The sequence below is a fragment of the Bos grunniens genome, chromosome 1 (genome assembly GCF_055505025.1).
Source record: "Bos grunniens cultivar Pamir isolate PY7600 chromosome 1, Bosgru_T2T1.0, whole genome shotgun sequence".
NCBI classification, from domain to species: Eukaryota; Metazoa; Chordata; class Mammalia; order Artiodactyla; family Bovidae; genus Bos; species Bos grunniens.
In genome coordinates, this window is record NC_141165.1 from 114,303,186 (window position 1) to 114,318,762 (window position 15,577).

At 41.0% G+C, this 15,577-nt stretch overlaps 1 protein-coding gene across 8 annotated transcripts in view; it reads right to left on the reverse strand.

Annotated features, from left to right (window-relative positions):
* ST3GAL6 (ST3 beta-galactoside alpha-2,3-sialyltransferase 6) overlaps nt 1-15,577 on the reverse strand; it is an 87,541-nt gene that overhangs the window by 4,344 nt on the left and 67,620 nt on the right. For 6 of the 8 annotated variants that reach the window (XM_086410640.1, XM_086410648.1, XM_086410619.1 and 3 more), the window contains 4 exons: nt 8,160-8,255; nt 4,615-4,801; nt 4,373-4,510; nt 152-304 (listed from right to left, as the gene is read on the reverse strand). In XM_086410640.1, coding sequence (XP_086266766.1) covers nt 152-304; nt 4,373-4,510; nt 4,615-4,801; nt 8,160-8,255 — 574 coding nt within the window. Of the gene's footprint in view, nt 1-151; nt 305-4,372; nt 4,511-4,614; nt 4,802-8,158; nt 8,256-14,004; nt 14,208-15,577 lie in introns of those variants that run through there. The other 2 variants (XM_086410680.1, XM_086410674.1) reach the window with 2 other exon arrangements.

A 15,577-nucleotide genomic window follows, 5' to 3' on the forward strand; every position in this document is an offset into this window, starting at 1 on the left:
GATTGGGAGCTGCTGCTGTAGTAAGAACTCTGGACCCCACTCCTAATTTCAGCACGTGCTATCTCTGTAAACCCTTATTAAGCCATCAACCTCTCAAAACCTGTTCCCTCAGTAAAATGACAGGGTGAGATGGCGGAATATACAAGCTTACCTCACTCATCAAAGACATGGTGGCGTTCCCGTAGTAGTGCAAAGGGCTCTTGAGGTCAGAAAAGTTGTACTTAAAGCCAGCAAGATGAACTTCATGACATATGTGAAATGCCAGTGTAATGGCAATGATGCCTGTGGTTGGGTGTTTGGGTTTCTGGGGGAGGAAATGAAAATTTAGGGAAAAAAGTCCACACAAGGTACTTGTTTCCAAAGCCTATTTCGGTGATCCATCTTACAGCATCTTCTGAGCATTTCATCGAGACAAAAACTTAAGTTCAACCTTCATCATGCCCCAAGGCTCAAGTGCCAAGTTAATATCCTGACTCTATAAAGTGTTGGTTGAAATCTTAGAAAGTCTTTCAAGTAAAACCTAACTGCAGTACTAGTCCAGAAGACACCTATCAGATGAAGGCTTGAGGAAAAGGATGTACCGCCTTGTTTAAAAAACACATCAAGTCCGGCGACTTGTGGAAAAAGCAAAGCCTGAGCATATTAAACCCATGTATGAAATGTAAGAACCACTTAATTCACTGAAGTCGCTCAGTCGTGTCTGACTCTTTGCGACCCACGGACTGTAGCCCACCAGGCTCCTCCCTCCATGGGATTCTCCAGGCAAGAATACTGGAGTGGGTTGCCATTTCCTTCTCCAGGGGATCTTCCCGACCCAGGGATCAAACCCAGGTCTCCCGAATTCCAGGCAGACGCTTTAACCTCTGAGCCACCAGGGAAGCCCACGGAATCATGCTAAAAGGCTTCAAATCATTTAGCCAGAAAATAGTTCTGTTTCATAATGCTGATAATTCAACTCTAGGGAAAGATGGCTTTAATCGAGTAACTTCAATAACAAACTGCCAAGGTGAGGATCTGACTAGAAAATGAAGATTCCAAATGTATATACATAGTAAAGTCACACTCAGTTTTGTTTTTAAATTGATAAATTTAAATTTTAACTAAAAGAAACCAAACATCCCCTTCACATGTACATATATCCTAAAAAGTACTATCATAGATGTTTGAAGGGTCTTGGCATCCTAAGCTGTAATTCTCATAGGGTAGCCTTCAAAAGCGAAAACAAAATATATCTTAAGTTTTTTTTTTTAACACAAAAATTCAAGGAGATTTTCTTTTGATTAAATGTTTCCTACAGATCCCATGGACATTACATATGATTAATTATGGTTTCAGGAAAAATCAGAGCAGCATAATAAAATCAGGTAAACTCCAGGAAGCAAATTTGTCTGAAAGCCTAACAGCCTTTTACCTAAGTTTTTCTTTACCCCTGACACTAGTGACTCCACCACAGCTGCTCCATCTGCTGTGAAAGGAAGTTAATGGTAGGGTTAAAAACCTAGGAGTCATCCCACCTCACTGATGCCATCACATTTCAAGGTCACTCTTTCCTTTCTTCACACCTTAGAGTCTTCCATTCACCATTATAGTCATTCCCTTATGTAGGCCTTCAATTTCCTTTAGCACCCATCACCCACAGAACCTACATTGTCCCTGACAGAATCTTAACCCTGGTTAAGGTCAGAGAAAACGGCATACTTGACTGGTCACAGGTTACATTTATGACCACCTCCAGTGGGCATTCAGTCATGTCCAACAATCCAGTTATACTCCCCCAGCAAATTTCCATTTCTACTCTGCAAGATGACAATCTCATACCTTTCTATCCAACAGCTCTACTTCCTTCCTACTTTAAACTGCCAGTTTAATCCTCATTTTTCTTAGAAAACAGAATCGATCAGACAAGAGCTACATCATCTTCCCAATCCCAAATCTACCTTTGTCTTTACCCATATTTTCAGTGTTCACTCCTATGTGGATGAGCTGTCCCTGTTTCTACCCATAGCCAGCCTCTCCACTCATGCGCTCCATTTTACCCCATCTTTTTTCTCAACAATTTTGCTTCTACAAGTATCCCCTTTGTCTCATCATCAATATTTCTAATGAATCATCCCTTCAGCATACAAACATATCTATCTAAAAAGCCATAACAACAACAAAAAAACCCTTCCTTGAGCCTATGTCTCCCGCCATTCCTCTGCTTTCTTTTCTAGCAAAACTCCATTGAAGATTCGCCTCCATTCACTCATGTCCCACGTTCTTTCTCTTTCACCCAGTTCAATCGGGCTTTCTTCCTCTTCCTATACTTGTCCCCATCAGTGTGACCTCTGTGTTTCCAGGACGGCATCTGACACAGTTGACCTCTGAAATACAGCTGTGCCCCTCACTTGGCTTCTCGGACACTGCCCTAGTGGAATTTCAGTGCACTTACAACTAGTTCTAGTACCACCTCTAAGAAAGACCAGAGGCTTCCTGTGCACTACCTAAAGCAAAAATCAAGGGATAAATCTGATCTTACCTCACTTAGGAAAGTAAGAGCTGAAAATTCACAAAATACACATTCAGAAGCTGTCCTTTCCCCTCAAAATTAGCAAGACAGGACTTAATATTTATGCTTTTTTGACTTCGGAAATCCATTTCCAGGTGTCTTTCCTACAGAAATCACACAAGTGTGCAGAAAATCCCTATAAGCACATGCATTTCTACATTACCTATAGAGGAAAAAAAGCTGGCTAGAAAACTAAAGGTCTGTAAATAGGGGAAGAGTTAGAGAGGAGAAACAGCAGAACAATATAGTATAATCACAAATTACAGCAACAAAAAAAGTGCTTGTGTTTGTAACTGCATAGACAAAAGTTGATGCAAACAATAAATGCTGGAGAGGATGCAGAGAAAAGGCAACCCTCCCACCTTTGGTGGAAATGTAAATTGATACAGCTACGGTGGAGAAGGAGTATGCAGATTACTTAAAAAACTAAAAACAGAACTACCATATAACCCAGCAATCTCACTCCTGGGTGTATACCTGGAGAAAACCATAGTTCAAAAAGATACATGCACCTCAATGTTCATTGCAGCACTATTTAAAATATCCAGGACATGGAAGCAGCCTAGATGTCCACTGACAGAAATGGATAAAGACAATGTGGTACATATACACAGTGGAATACTACTCAGCTGTAAAAAGGAATGAAATAGTGCCATTTGCTGACATGGATGGACCTAGAGACTGTCATACAGATGGAATTCAGAAAGAAAAATATTGCTTGTATGTAGACTCTGGGAAAATGGTATAATGAACTTATACAGAAATAGAGACACAGATAAACTTACAGATGCCAAGGAGAGAGGAGGGATGGGATGAATCGAGAGATCGGGATTGACATATATACTCTAGTAGCACTATGTATGGCAGAGATAACTAATGAGAACCTACTGTACAGCAAGGGAGCTCTGCTCAGTGCTCTGTGGTGACCTAAATGAGAAGGGAGTCTAAGAAAGGGATATAGGCATACGAATACGTGATTCACTTTGCTGTACAGCAGAAACTAACACAACATTATAAAGCAACTATATCCAATAAAATTAACTTTAAAAAAAGTATTTGTGTTTGTAAATGCACAGACAAGAGTCTAGAAGGATATAAAAAATGCAAAAGAGCTTGGGAGATAATCTGAATTATACAGAGAAAAAAAGGATGATTTCCTTTTTAAAAAAATATTCCCTTGTAAAAGCTGTTTAAGCATGTAATATTTCAGAATTTTTTATGGTGCTAATGAAAAGGAACAAAATACAAGTTTATTTCTTTGGATTTTCCCCAATTACAAAAAGGAAAGCCTCCTTTCAGCTGAGATATCACATTACACATTTACTCAAGCTTCAAATGAAAAATACAGCCTGTCACTGTATGGATCTAAACTACTTTTTTCCTAGGGAATGTAGACAAACAGGGATACAAGAGTCAAAGTCAATGAGATTCCTTGTAATTAAAAAGAATTAAAGAATCCTGCTGTCTGCACACAGCCTGGCCATCAGTGCTACACACCCCCTCCCCCTTCCCCCATCAATACTCCTCCCTGCAGAGCAGTGAAGAGGAGGCGATGAGAGATGGGCCACTTGGACATCTAAAAGGAGACCCCAGAAGGGCCCTGCAAGAGCAGGAAAAACACTACACTTAAAAGGCTGTTTTCCTTGCAACCTGAACAACATACAGATAAAATCCACAGATAACCTAATCTCACTAACTCAGATGTGGCCCTCAGAAGTCACCTCATGAGTTGTGATTCTCACCCAGTTTCTAAGACTCCCAGGGACCCTCTATTCCACCGCAGTAATGTCTTTAGTTTGAAACTGTGTGAAGCAAAATACATACCTGATTTTTGGGAAATACTTTTGGGAAATGAAGCAGTTCGTAAGCTGCCATTCTGGTGATGTAAGGATCTAATATTCTGATTTGATAAGGTTTATAGATCAGATTTAAGGCTGGCTCCTTCCAAAAACCATTAGGGCTCTGAAATAAAGTAAGAATATAGAAAATACAATTTGTTGTTGTCTTTTTTTTTTAATATTAAAAAATAAAGGAAATCAGAAGACAGATCGATTTTGCCAACTTACTATTTTTCCACCTGTCAACAATTCCCACAGCCACTTTAAATCAAGCGGCTTAAAAGCAGTGAGAATCACCGTAGTATTAGGGTCATTGTGATTAGGATCTGAAAAAACAGATTCTGGATAAAAAAGTCGGAAGGTAGTTCTTCTCCCAACTTCCTCTTCATGTCCTAAAACGGGACCATTATTCATTCTGTGGGTAGTAAACACACAAGACATGTAGACCAAGAGCAGTCAGGGTCATTTCCATCACAGTTCTCAGATTTCAGAGCCAGACAAACATCGTCAGCCACGTAGCTGGGCTCTAAAGCCACGTGGCAATCCACCAAGTCTTTCACAGCCAAGGAAATAACTCCCCTTCCTGAAACAGCTGCTTGATCAAAGGCAGAAACATTCATTTGTGTTTGAAAATTAACTGTGGGGCCACCAATAGTTCATTCTTACCTCCAGAAAAACTGAAGACAAAATGAAACAAATGGGAACATAAAACCCCAGGATACTCAAAACAGACCTTGGAGGACATCTCGATAAAACCCCTTGTGTTTGTAGGTAAGGGCCCTGACATCCATAGAGATAAAGTTCTGTGCCCAGGGTTACACCATCATGGAGCACATGGATGTGTGCCTAAGTGACTAACAGGCAAGAGTCACAGTTAAGGTGATTTGAAGACCCATCAAAATTGATGTGCTCTGAAGTAAAGGAACAACAAAACTGCTATATTTATACCTAAGCATAACCAAGAGTAACTGTTGCTGGGGTGAATGAACCACAAATGATCCAGTGTTGGATTTGCAGATGTTCAAAATAAGCCAAGGTTAGACATGCACTATTTATGACACATCATGAAGGTGTGGTATGAAGAGGAATGCTTTGTTGCCAAAATAATGTCACCCAGGAGACAAATACTGTTTGACCCTATGGCACTATGTAATATAAAGCAGCCTTAATAACACCTGAAATGACTTTCATAATGTCTTGCCAGTGGCATTTTCCCACAAGGGCCTGATGTGGTTCTAGGCAAGCAGATTTTACACAATTACAAAGAATTCTGTGAGTCCTTGAACATTGTTTTGTGGATAAATCTTCACAGCTTCCTCAAAATGGATAACCACCAGAAAATGAGGTGACCATACTATGCAGAAACCCTCGGCAACTTGTAACCCAGCAAAACGCCCAAGCACTGCCAGGTCACCCTAATGCATTGCCCAGCAGGAAGTTTTCCCACTCTTCAGAAGACTGTTCATAGCCATTCCCAACACATACACACTGAATGACCTGACTTCAACCTTTACTACAAGAAAACAGAGACGGAAATGTTCTCATTACCACACCACTAGGTCTATGGGACTCTCAGTAGCTGTGACCACAACCCCAACTTTCCCTTCCACTGCAGAGATAACCACACTGTGCTCTGGGCCCCATGCCCTCTCTCGTTACCATGCCAATCTCTTTATTCATTTCCATCAGTTTACTAATGTTTTAGAATCTCCTATCTATAAAAGGAAACAAAACAGAAAATCTCCTTTAGGAGTCTGGAATTATCTCCAGTGACCATCTTATGTCTCAACACCACAGTGAAATTTCTCCAAAGAGTTGTTTATACTAGTTTACTAGTTTCTCTGCTTTCTCACCTGTCATTCCCTCAAACCACTCCACTTGGGCTTCTCCCCAGCACCACGCCTCCAAGTCTTCTGTCAAGAGTATCAGTGAGCTTCAACTTGGCAGTCCAATGTGAACTCTGTCCTCATCTTACAGGACCTCTCACCAGCATCTGTCATGGTTGAAACCTCCCTGTCTTAAAACACTGTGCTGGCTTGGCGTTTATGACCACCTTTTCCTGACTTTCTTCCTACTTCAGTGGCAAATCCTCTCCAGCTCCTTTACTCCTTTTGCAACCTTTAAGTTTTGAGTACTTCAAAGCTCAGTCCTGAGCCCTCTTTGTCTGGCTGGCATTTATGATCACCTGGCTTGGTGTTTATGACCACGTTTTCCTGACTTTCTTCCTACTTCAGTAGCAGATCCTCTCCAGCTCCTTTACTCCTTTCACAACCTTTCAGTACTTCAAAGCTCAGTCCTGAGCCCTCTTTGTCTGCTCCTGGGAAATCTCACCCAGTCCATGGTTTACATACAACTTATAAGATTTAACCGCTTTATCTAACTGCCTACTTGATGTATATACTATAAATCTAATAAGCATCTCAAACGTGGTATGTTCATACCAAAATCTTGATTCTCCCCTAAACCTGTTCCTACCCTAGTCTTCCCCAATTCAATGAATGGTACCACTATCCAGCTAGTCTATTAAGCTGAAAACCTGGGAAGTATCCTGCATTCCTTTATTCCCATCTCTGCTCACATTCAATAAAAAGCAAATCCTGATAACTGTAACTCTAATACATGCCTCAATCTAGTCCCTTATCTCTGTCCCCGCCATGACAATCCTATTGCAAGCCACCATTCTCTATCCAAATGCAGCAACCTAACTGGTCTTTTCATTTTCACCTTTGTCCTTCATGTTTTATTCTCCATGCCACCATCAGCGTATTCTAAAGACAAAACCAGGGCTTCCCTGGTGGTCCAGTGGTTAAGGATCTGCCTGCCAATGCAGTGGACACAGGTTTGATCCCTGCTCTGGAAGATCCCACATGCCCTGAGGCAACTAAGCCCATGCGTCCCAGCTGCTGAACCCGCACACTTTAGAGCCTGTGCTCCACAACAAGAGAAGCCATCTCAATGAGAAACCCATGCAGCGCAACTAGAGAGCAGGCCCTGCTCACTGCAACTAGAAAAAGCCTGCGTGCAGCAACAAGGACCCAGTGCAGTCATAAATAAATACAATTAAAAAAAAAAAGACATAACCAGATAGAGTTGCATTCTTGCTGAATGATTTTCAAAACTTTTCTGTTATACTTAAACACGAGCCCAAATCCAAGTTGACAAAATCCTACAAAGCCCACTCCTTAACTACATCTTCAGCTGCCAATTGCACCCCTCTCCCCAGTCTGCTGCCTTCCAACCTCACTGGTTTTCTTTTTGCTGCTCTCAAACCCAGCATCATGCCTTCCGGAGGACCTTCAGCCAGCATTTTCTCTGCCTGTATTGCTCTTCCCTAGTCTTCATATGGCCACTTAGGTCTAGTTTAAGATGTCTCTGCCTCAGCACTGCCATCCATTCAAAAACAACCATTCATTCATTCTTGATGATTTAACTGTTTTGATTGTTTACATGACATTTATTATATTTCTTTTCTTAATTACTGTTTTCTTCTTCCCATTAGAATGTAAGCTTCACAGGGAGGAAGAACATTATTTTTATTCACTGCAATAGCTCCCTGGGGCTAGACCTGTGCCCAGAATGTTCAGGGGATTTCATAAATATTTGCTAAATGAATGACCTGAAATCGAAGTCTACTCCAGCCAACAACTTGAGTAATATGTACTGTACTTAAGCATACTAAAGCAACTCCACTTCCTTTTAAAAAGGTCATACTAAAGCAGGAAACTATGTTCTTTTAAAACAGTTCTGTGTTAGCAAATAGAAAATATATTTACCTTATTATTACATCATAGGAGTCAATTTTTTCTCCTAATGTCTTATTCTTCAAAATTCCTCCATTACCAACCACCACACACTTCTTACATGGCACACTGTTGAACAAATAGACAAGTGAGAGCTTGAGACATCTTTTACAAAACTGGCTGATTCCAACAACCTGTTCATACTTTGAGGAACCCAGAAAAAGAATCAATTGTAACTCACAGGTCTAGGGATATAGTAAGACTCAAGAAATCATGTTCCATAGGAACTATATCATTGTTAGCAACTATTAATGCTTATCAGTTCACATACATCCCTTCATTATGCTTCTCATAACCACCCATGGAGATAAGTAAGACTGATATTTCCATTTTACAGAAGAAAAGATTTTTTAAAAAGTGTTCAGGTAACATTTCAAAGTCATACTCCAAAGAGGTAGAATTAGGATTGAGTCCAGGCCTCTGGACTACAAAAATATGCCTCAACATAAGATTCTCCATGTTAATATTGATACAAGTGTGTTCTATACTAGAAGTGTATGTATTTTCCATCAGCGTTACCCATTCCCCTGAGATGCCAGCTTTGAATTATGGCTATGTATTATAAGTGTGGAGACAGACAGTATAGAACCTGGTGGGCAAAGTGTGACTTCTTTGTATCCGCCCATGCTCACTTCAGTTCCCCAAACAGGTACTGGTCCTTAAAGCTTAGCCAGTATACAAATGAAAAGTTTACTCTGTATTCCTGCCAAAGAGCTTTAAAGTAGGACATGTGGTGGAACTTCCTGTTGCTGGCAGGTATTAGCCTCAGCCAGTGGATCATCTACTGTTCAGCTCTCAGCCAACAGGACCTAGCCTTCAACATAATAAAGGCCATATATGACAAACATCATTCTCAACGGTAGAAAGAAAAAGCTGAAAGCATTTCCTCTAGGATCAGGAACAAGACAAGAATGTCCACACAAAGCTATTAATATAGCTTTGGAAGTCCTAGCCACAGAAATCAGAGAAGAAAAAGAAATAAAAGGAATGTAAATTGAAAAAGAAGTAAAACTATCACTGCTTGCAGATGACATGATACTATACATAGGACATCCTAAAGATGCTACCAAAAAACTACTAGAGCTCATTAATGAATCTGATCAAGTTGAAAGATACAAAATTACCATGCAGAAATCTCTTGCATTTCTATACACTAACAGTGAAAAATCAGAAAAGAGAAATTAAGGGGAAAAAATCCCATTTACCATCACATCAAAAAGAATAAATTACCTAGGAATAAACCTACCTAAAGAAATAAAGACCTGTGCCCAGAAAACTACAAGATTCTGATGAAGGAAACCAAAGATGACACACACAGATGGATATGCCATGTTCTTGGATTGGAAGAATCAATATTGTGCAAATGACTACACTACCTAAAGTAATCTACAGATTCAATGCAGTCCCTATCAAATTACCAATAGCATTTTTCACAGAATTAGAACAAAAATGTTTTACAATTTGTATGGAAACACAAAAGACCCTAAATAGCCAAAGCAATCTTTTGGAAAACAGATATTTAATTGGAGTGTAATTACAATATTTTGATGGTTTTTGCCATACATCAACATGAACCAGCCATGGATATACACGTGGCCTCTATCCTGAACTCCCCTCCCACCTCCCTCCTTACCCTATCCCTCTGGGTTGTCCCAGAGCACTGGCTTTGGGTGCCCTGCTTCATGCATCAAACTTGCACTGGTCATCTATTTTACATATGTTAATATACATGTTTCAATGCTATTTCTCTCAGGTCATCCCACTCTCACCTTCTCCCATAGAGTCCAAAAGTCTGTTCTTTACATCTGTGTCTCTTTTGCTGCCCTGCATGTAGGATCATCATTATCATCTTTTTAGATTCCATATATATGCATTAATATACAGTATTTGTTTTTCTCTTTCTGACTCACTTCACTTTGTATAATAGGCTCCAGTTTCATCCACCTCATTAGAACTGACTCAAATGCATTCCTTCTTACAGCTGAGTAATACTCCACTGTGTATATGCACCACAACTTCCTTATGCACTCATCTGCCAATGGACATCTAGGTTGCTTCCACGTACCAGCTATAGTAAACGGTACTGCAATGAACATTTGGACTTCCCTGGGGGCTCAGACGGTAAAGCGTCTGTCTACAATGCGGGAGACCTGGGTTCCATCTCTGGGTCAGGAAGATCCACTGGAGAAGGAAATGGCAACCCATTCTAGTACTATTGCCTGGAAAATCCCATGGACAGAGGAGCCTAGTAGGTTACAGTCCATGGGGTCGCAAAGAGTCGGACACGACTGAGGGACTTCACTTTCCTTTCCTCTCCTTAATGAACATTGGAGTACATGTGTCTCTTTCAATTCTGGTTTCCTCGGGGTATATGTCCAGGGGTGGGTTTGCTGGGTCATGTGGCAGTTCTATTCTCAGCTTTTTAAGGAATCTCCACACTGTTTTCCATAGTAGCTATACCAGTTTGCATTCCCACCAACAGTGTAAGAATGTTCCCTTTTCTCCACATCCTCTCCAGCATTTATTGTTTATAGACTTTTTGATGAAAGCCATTCTGACCAGCATGAGATGATAACACACTGTGGTTTTGATTTGCATTTCTCTAATAATGAGTGATGTTGAGTATCTTTTCACGTGCTTTTCATGTGGAGGTTGACCACTCCAGTTTCATTCTTTTTTCTCAAGATAGCCAAAGCAATATTGAGAAAGAAAAATAAGAGCTGCAGAAATACGGCTCCCTGACTTCAGACTATACTAAAACGCTATAGTAACCAAAAAACCAAAACAGTATGGTATTGGCACAAAAACAGAAATATAGGCCAATGAAATGGTATAGAAGGCCCAGAGATAAACCCATGCACCTATAGTCAGCTAATCTATTACAAAGAAGAAATAAGTGGTATAGAGAAAACAGGACAGCTACACGTAAAATAATGAAATTAGAACATTTCCTAACACCATACCATGCATAAAAATAAACTCAAAATGGATTAAAGACATAATTGTAAGACCCAGTACTATAAAATTTTTAGAGGAAAACATAGGCAAAGCACTTTGACATAAATCACAGCAATATCTTTTTTGATCCACCTCCTAAAGTAATGAAAACAAAAACACACAAACGGGACCTAATTAAAATTAAAAGTTTCTGTGCAGCAAAGAAACCATGAAGAAAACAAAAAGACAAGGATTAATCTCCAAAATATACAGTTCATGCAGCCCAATGTCAAAAAACAAACAAACAAAAAAAGACCCAAACAATGGGCAAAAGACTTAAATAGACATTTCTCCAAAGAAGACACACAGAAGGCAAACAGGCACATGAGACGATACTAAAGATCACTAATTAGTAGAGAAAGGATCAGAGCTACAGTGAGGTATCGCCTCACACCAGCCACAATGGCCATCATCAAAATATCTACAATGAATGCTGGAGAGGATATGGACAAAAGGGAACCCTCTTACTCTGTTGGTGGGCACATAATTAGGTACATACTATGGAAAACAGTATGGAGGTTTCTTAAAAAACTAAAAATAGAGCTACTGTTATGGTTCAGCAGTGCCACTCTTGGGCATAAATCTGGAGAAAACCGTAATTTGAAAAGATACGTGCACCCCAATGCAGCACTGTTTACAAGAGCAAGGATATGGAAGCAACCTAAATGTCCATCAGCAGCGAAATGGATAAAGACAATATGGTGCATATATACAATGGAATTTTAGTCAACCGAAAAAAAAAAAAAAAGAAAGAATTCCATTTGTGGCATCATGGATGGACCTAGAGATTGCCTACTGAGTGAAGTAAGTCAGTATAAGACAAATACCAGATGATAGCTCATATATATGGAATCTAAAGAAATGGTACAAATGAACCTATTTACAAAACAGAAATAGAGCCATAGATGCAGAAAACAAACTATGGACAGAAGGGGGAAATATTGGGAGCAAGAGAGTCAGACATGACTTAGAGACTGAACAGCAACAGTGTATAAGCAACAAGGGCCTACCATATAGCACAGGGAGCTCTACTCAACACTCTTCAGGGGCCTATATGGGAACAGAATCTAAAAACAGAGGGTATATGTAGAACTGATTCACGTTGCTGAACACCTGAAACTAACAACATTGTAAATCAACTACACTCCAATAAAAACTAATTAAAAACAAACCGACAAACAAAAAACCATGGCCTGGCCCATCCAGCTCCAAGCTCTCACCGCCGCTTGGCTAAGCCTAGAGAAATGACAAAAGATAATGTCCTTCTTCTCCAAGGGACAAAACTACAGAGGGTAAGGCTGTTGAGATTGTCCTTGCAGGGCCCTCATGACGTGGAACTATGAGGAAAAAACTGCTTCTCTAAGTACCATGAAATCAGCAGACCAGATGAACTCCAGATCCTAAGGGCTTTAGGAAACTAATAAGTAGCAAAGTTGCATAAACGCTGTAGAATTCTTAAACACAGAGAACACAGCAGTACAGGAACTACTGAAAGGAGCCAGGCATTGGCCCTGTTGGGTTAACAAGAGACAAGATACACATTCCTATACATGTAAATGTACCTTTTTAATTTAGAATTTGTTTAGTTCATCTATTTCTATTTGATGGTTTTACATCTTAAACTTTCTAGACGTGTTTCTTTTCTAAATCTGCTTGCCTTCAACTATTAAAATAACATTTCTAGTTGCTCTAATATACACGTTTGACATAAACCCCAATCCCAGGAAACCACTCTGTCCACAGTGGTCTGCAGCTAGGTGGCCTGGAGAAGATGGGATTGCTCCCTGGTCAACCCTGTCCTCTCTGGGTCTGTGGCCATCCTCCCCGGCAGATCTAGCCCATGAGGGCTCCATGGCAGGGAGCAGCTCCTACACACACAGCTTGCATGGCTTTTCCTTCTGTAACCTCAGGGCCAGTAATGCAAGTGAGATGCTGAAACTCCAGACACTGGCTTCACCTCCCCATCAGAACACTAAGCAAGGCCGGGCACCGGGGAGGGAGTGGCTAGGAATGGACAGGATCGGAATAACCGCTCTGTTCCTATGAGGTCACCTGTGTGGAGAGGTGAAGGAAGAATATCTATAATTTATGGCATCTAGACCAACCCTCTTTCCTTCAAAGAAGGCTGCAAGCCACTCCCCTCCCCAGTCATTTCTGCTACCCAATCATCTCAGCCTCTTCCCACTTGGGAAAAATGGAAACAAATCATATGGACACTACCTCACCCAAGAGAACTCCAGTTACAAAGACGCTTTATACTGCCAAGGTCACACATTTTAGAAATTTCACTGTTTTCTTCTCTGTTGGCTTTGCAGAGGGCAGGTGGAATGGGGGAAGGTCCTTCACCATGGGAATATTTACTGATGTCTTTAAAGGCAAACCTTATCAATGGAATTTTCCTTTTCCTCCCAGCAAGGGATACAGCAAAGATCAACACTTTTTTTTTTTAATAGCATATCAAATATAACACTAGAAACTTCATTAGGGATGTGCCTAAGACTTCTCTTTGGCAATAACATCTTCTCTGCAGCGGTGACTCACAATGCTCCCGTGACGCTAGGAAATGCATAATGGAACAGATACAGTCTGAACCACACACCTTGTTACTCCCCGCTTCCCTCTCTCCCCAGAAGGTACCCTCATGTTATCAAAGGAGTGGTTAGCCCTCTCCATGGCTTCATCCCCTGGCCTGGGCTCCTGGCCTCCCTTGTTTCCGAGGCATGAATCAATAATTTTCAGTGACCTTTGGGAGACTCTATTAACTTTACGCTGTTTAATTAACACAGGCTTCCCAGGTTGTGCGAGTAGTTAAAAAATCCACCTGCCAATGCAGGAGATGCAAGAGATGGCGGGTCAATCCCTGGGTCAGGAAGATTCTGGAGGAGGAAATGGCAATGCACTCCAGTATTCTTGCCTGGAGAATTCCATGGCCAGAGAAGCCTGGCGGGCTGCAGTCCTTGGGGCCGCAGAGTCGGACACAACTGAGCACACCATGCACAAACAGCTGCAGTGAACTGTGAATCCCTAAAGGGCAAGAATAGGATCATTTATATTTCTGCATCCTCTAATCTGAAATTTCCTGATTCACAAGTTGTACATTTTAGAAACTGCTTTGGTTGTCACTTTAAGCATGACTTTGTATCTGGAGAAACAGATATCTGTTCTTCCTTCCTCTATCCTGGAAACAGAGAAATCCATGTGCCTCAAAATGCTTACCCAGAAAACAAAATAATTCTGGACTGCCTGAACCTGTTAATGAAAAATCTAGAAAACTGCTGAGATAGTAATGGTAAGAGCTTACACTTCCTGTAGGTAAAAGACATATTTTTCAGTCAGGCAAATCCAGAAAAGTTACTAACTTATGCAGTGAAACATCAGCTATCAATATAGGGGAAATAAATTCGAACTGTCCACTTCCAGTGATCTATGATCTGTCTTTTCTGAATGGTTTTCGATATTCATTTGTCCCTTCAGCAGCATCATATACATTAAAATGTATCATTCCATCTTCAATGTAACAATCTTTGGCAGATCCCACTTGTCATCTTCCCATTACCCCTGTGCCTGCTGGCAGAACCTTGCTTTCACAAGTCTAACAGGGGTGAGTATATTCTTGTGCCAAGGTTGGTTTAGACGTGGCCATGTGACCCATCCCTGGGCAATCAGATATTAGGGAAATCTGTTAGATGTTCTGGGAAACCCTTTACCCTTAGGAAGAGAACGGTTTGAACAGAACACTTTCGTTTTAGCCATCCCTTCCTTTCCGCTTAGATACTGACACATGATGACAAGGCTAGAGCAGCTGTAGTCATCTCAAACCTGAGATAAAAAGATAGAGAGAACCACCAAGAAGCTGCCCTGACATCACTGAGCCACAAATTCAGTCCTGTAACCAGAGCCAGTCCACACAGATGTAAGGTGGTACACAGTCCAAATACACAGGTACCATCCAGACAACTACATGTGCATGTCGGCACCCCCGGGTTCGTGCAATCCAGTGTGTGCAGCCATACGTGGCTGCCCTATGAGCCGGATCCACAAATCTGTGGACCTGAACCCACACATCTTTAGATATGGGATATAATAAACATCCGCTGAGTTTAGATCACTCTTAGGAAGAGTGTCACTTGCAAGCCTGAAGATTCTAAAACCCTGTGCAACGGACCGCTCACTGCTAGCTCTGGCCCCTCAGTCAGCATCTTTGGGACCCTGGTCTTGTGATGGAACCTCTTGGGTCTCAGTATGCCTTTATGAAGTAAGGAAATCACTGAGGTCTGTGTGAATGCTCAGTCTCTCAGTCAAGCCCAACTCTTCATGACCCCATGGATGTAGCCCACCAGACTTCTCTATCCATGGAATTTTCCAGGCAAGAACACTGGAGTGGGTTGCCATTT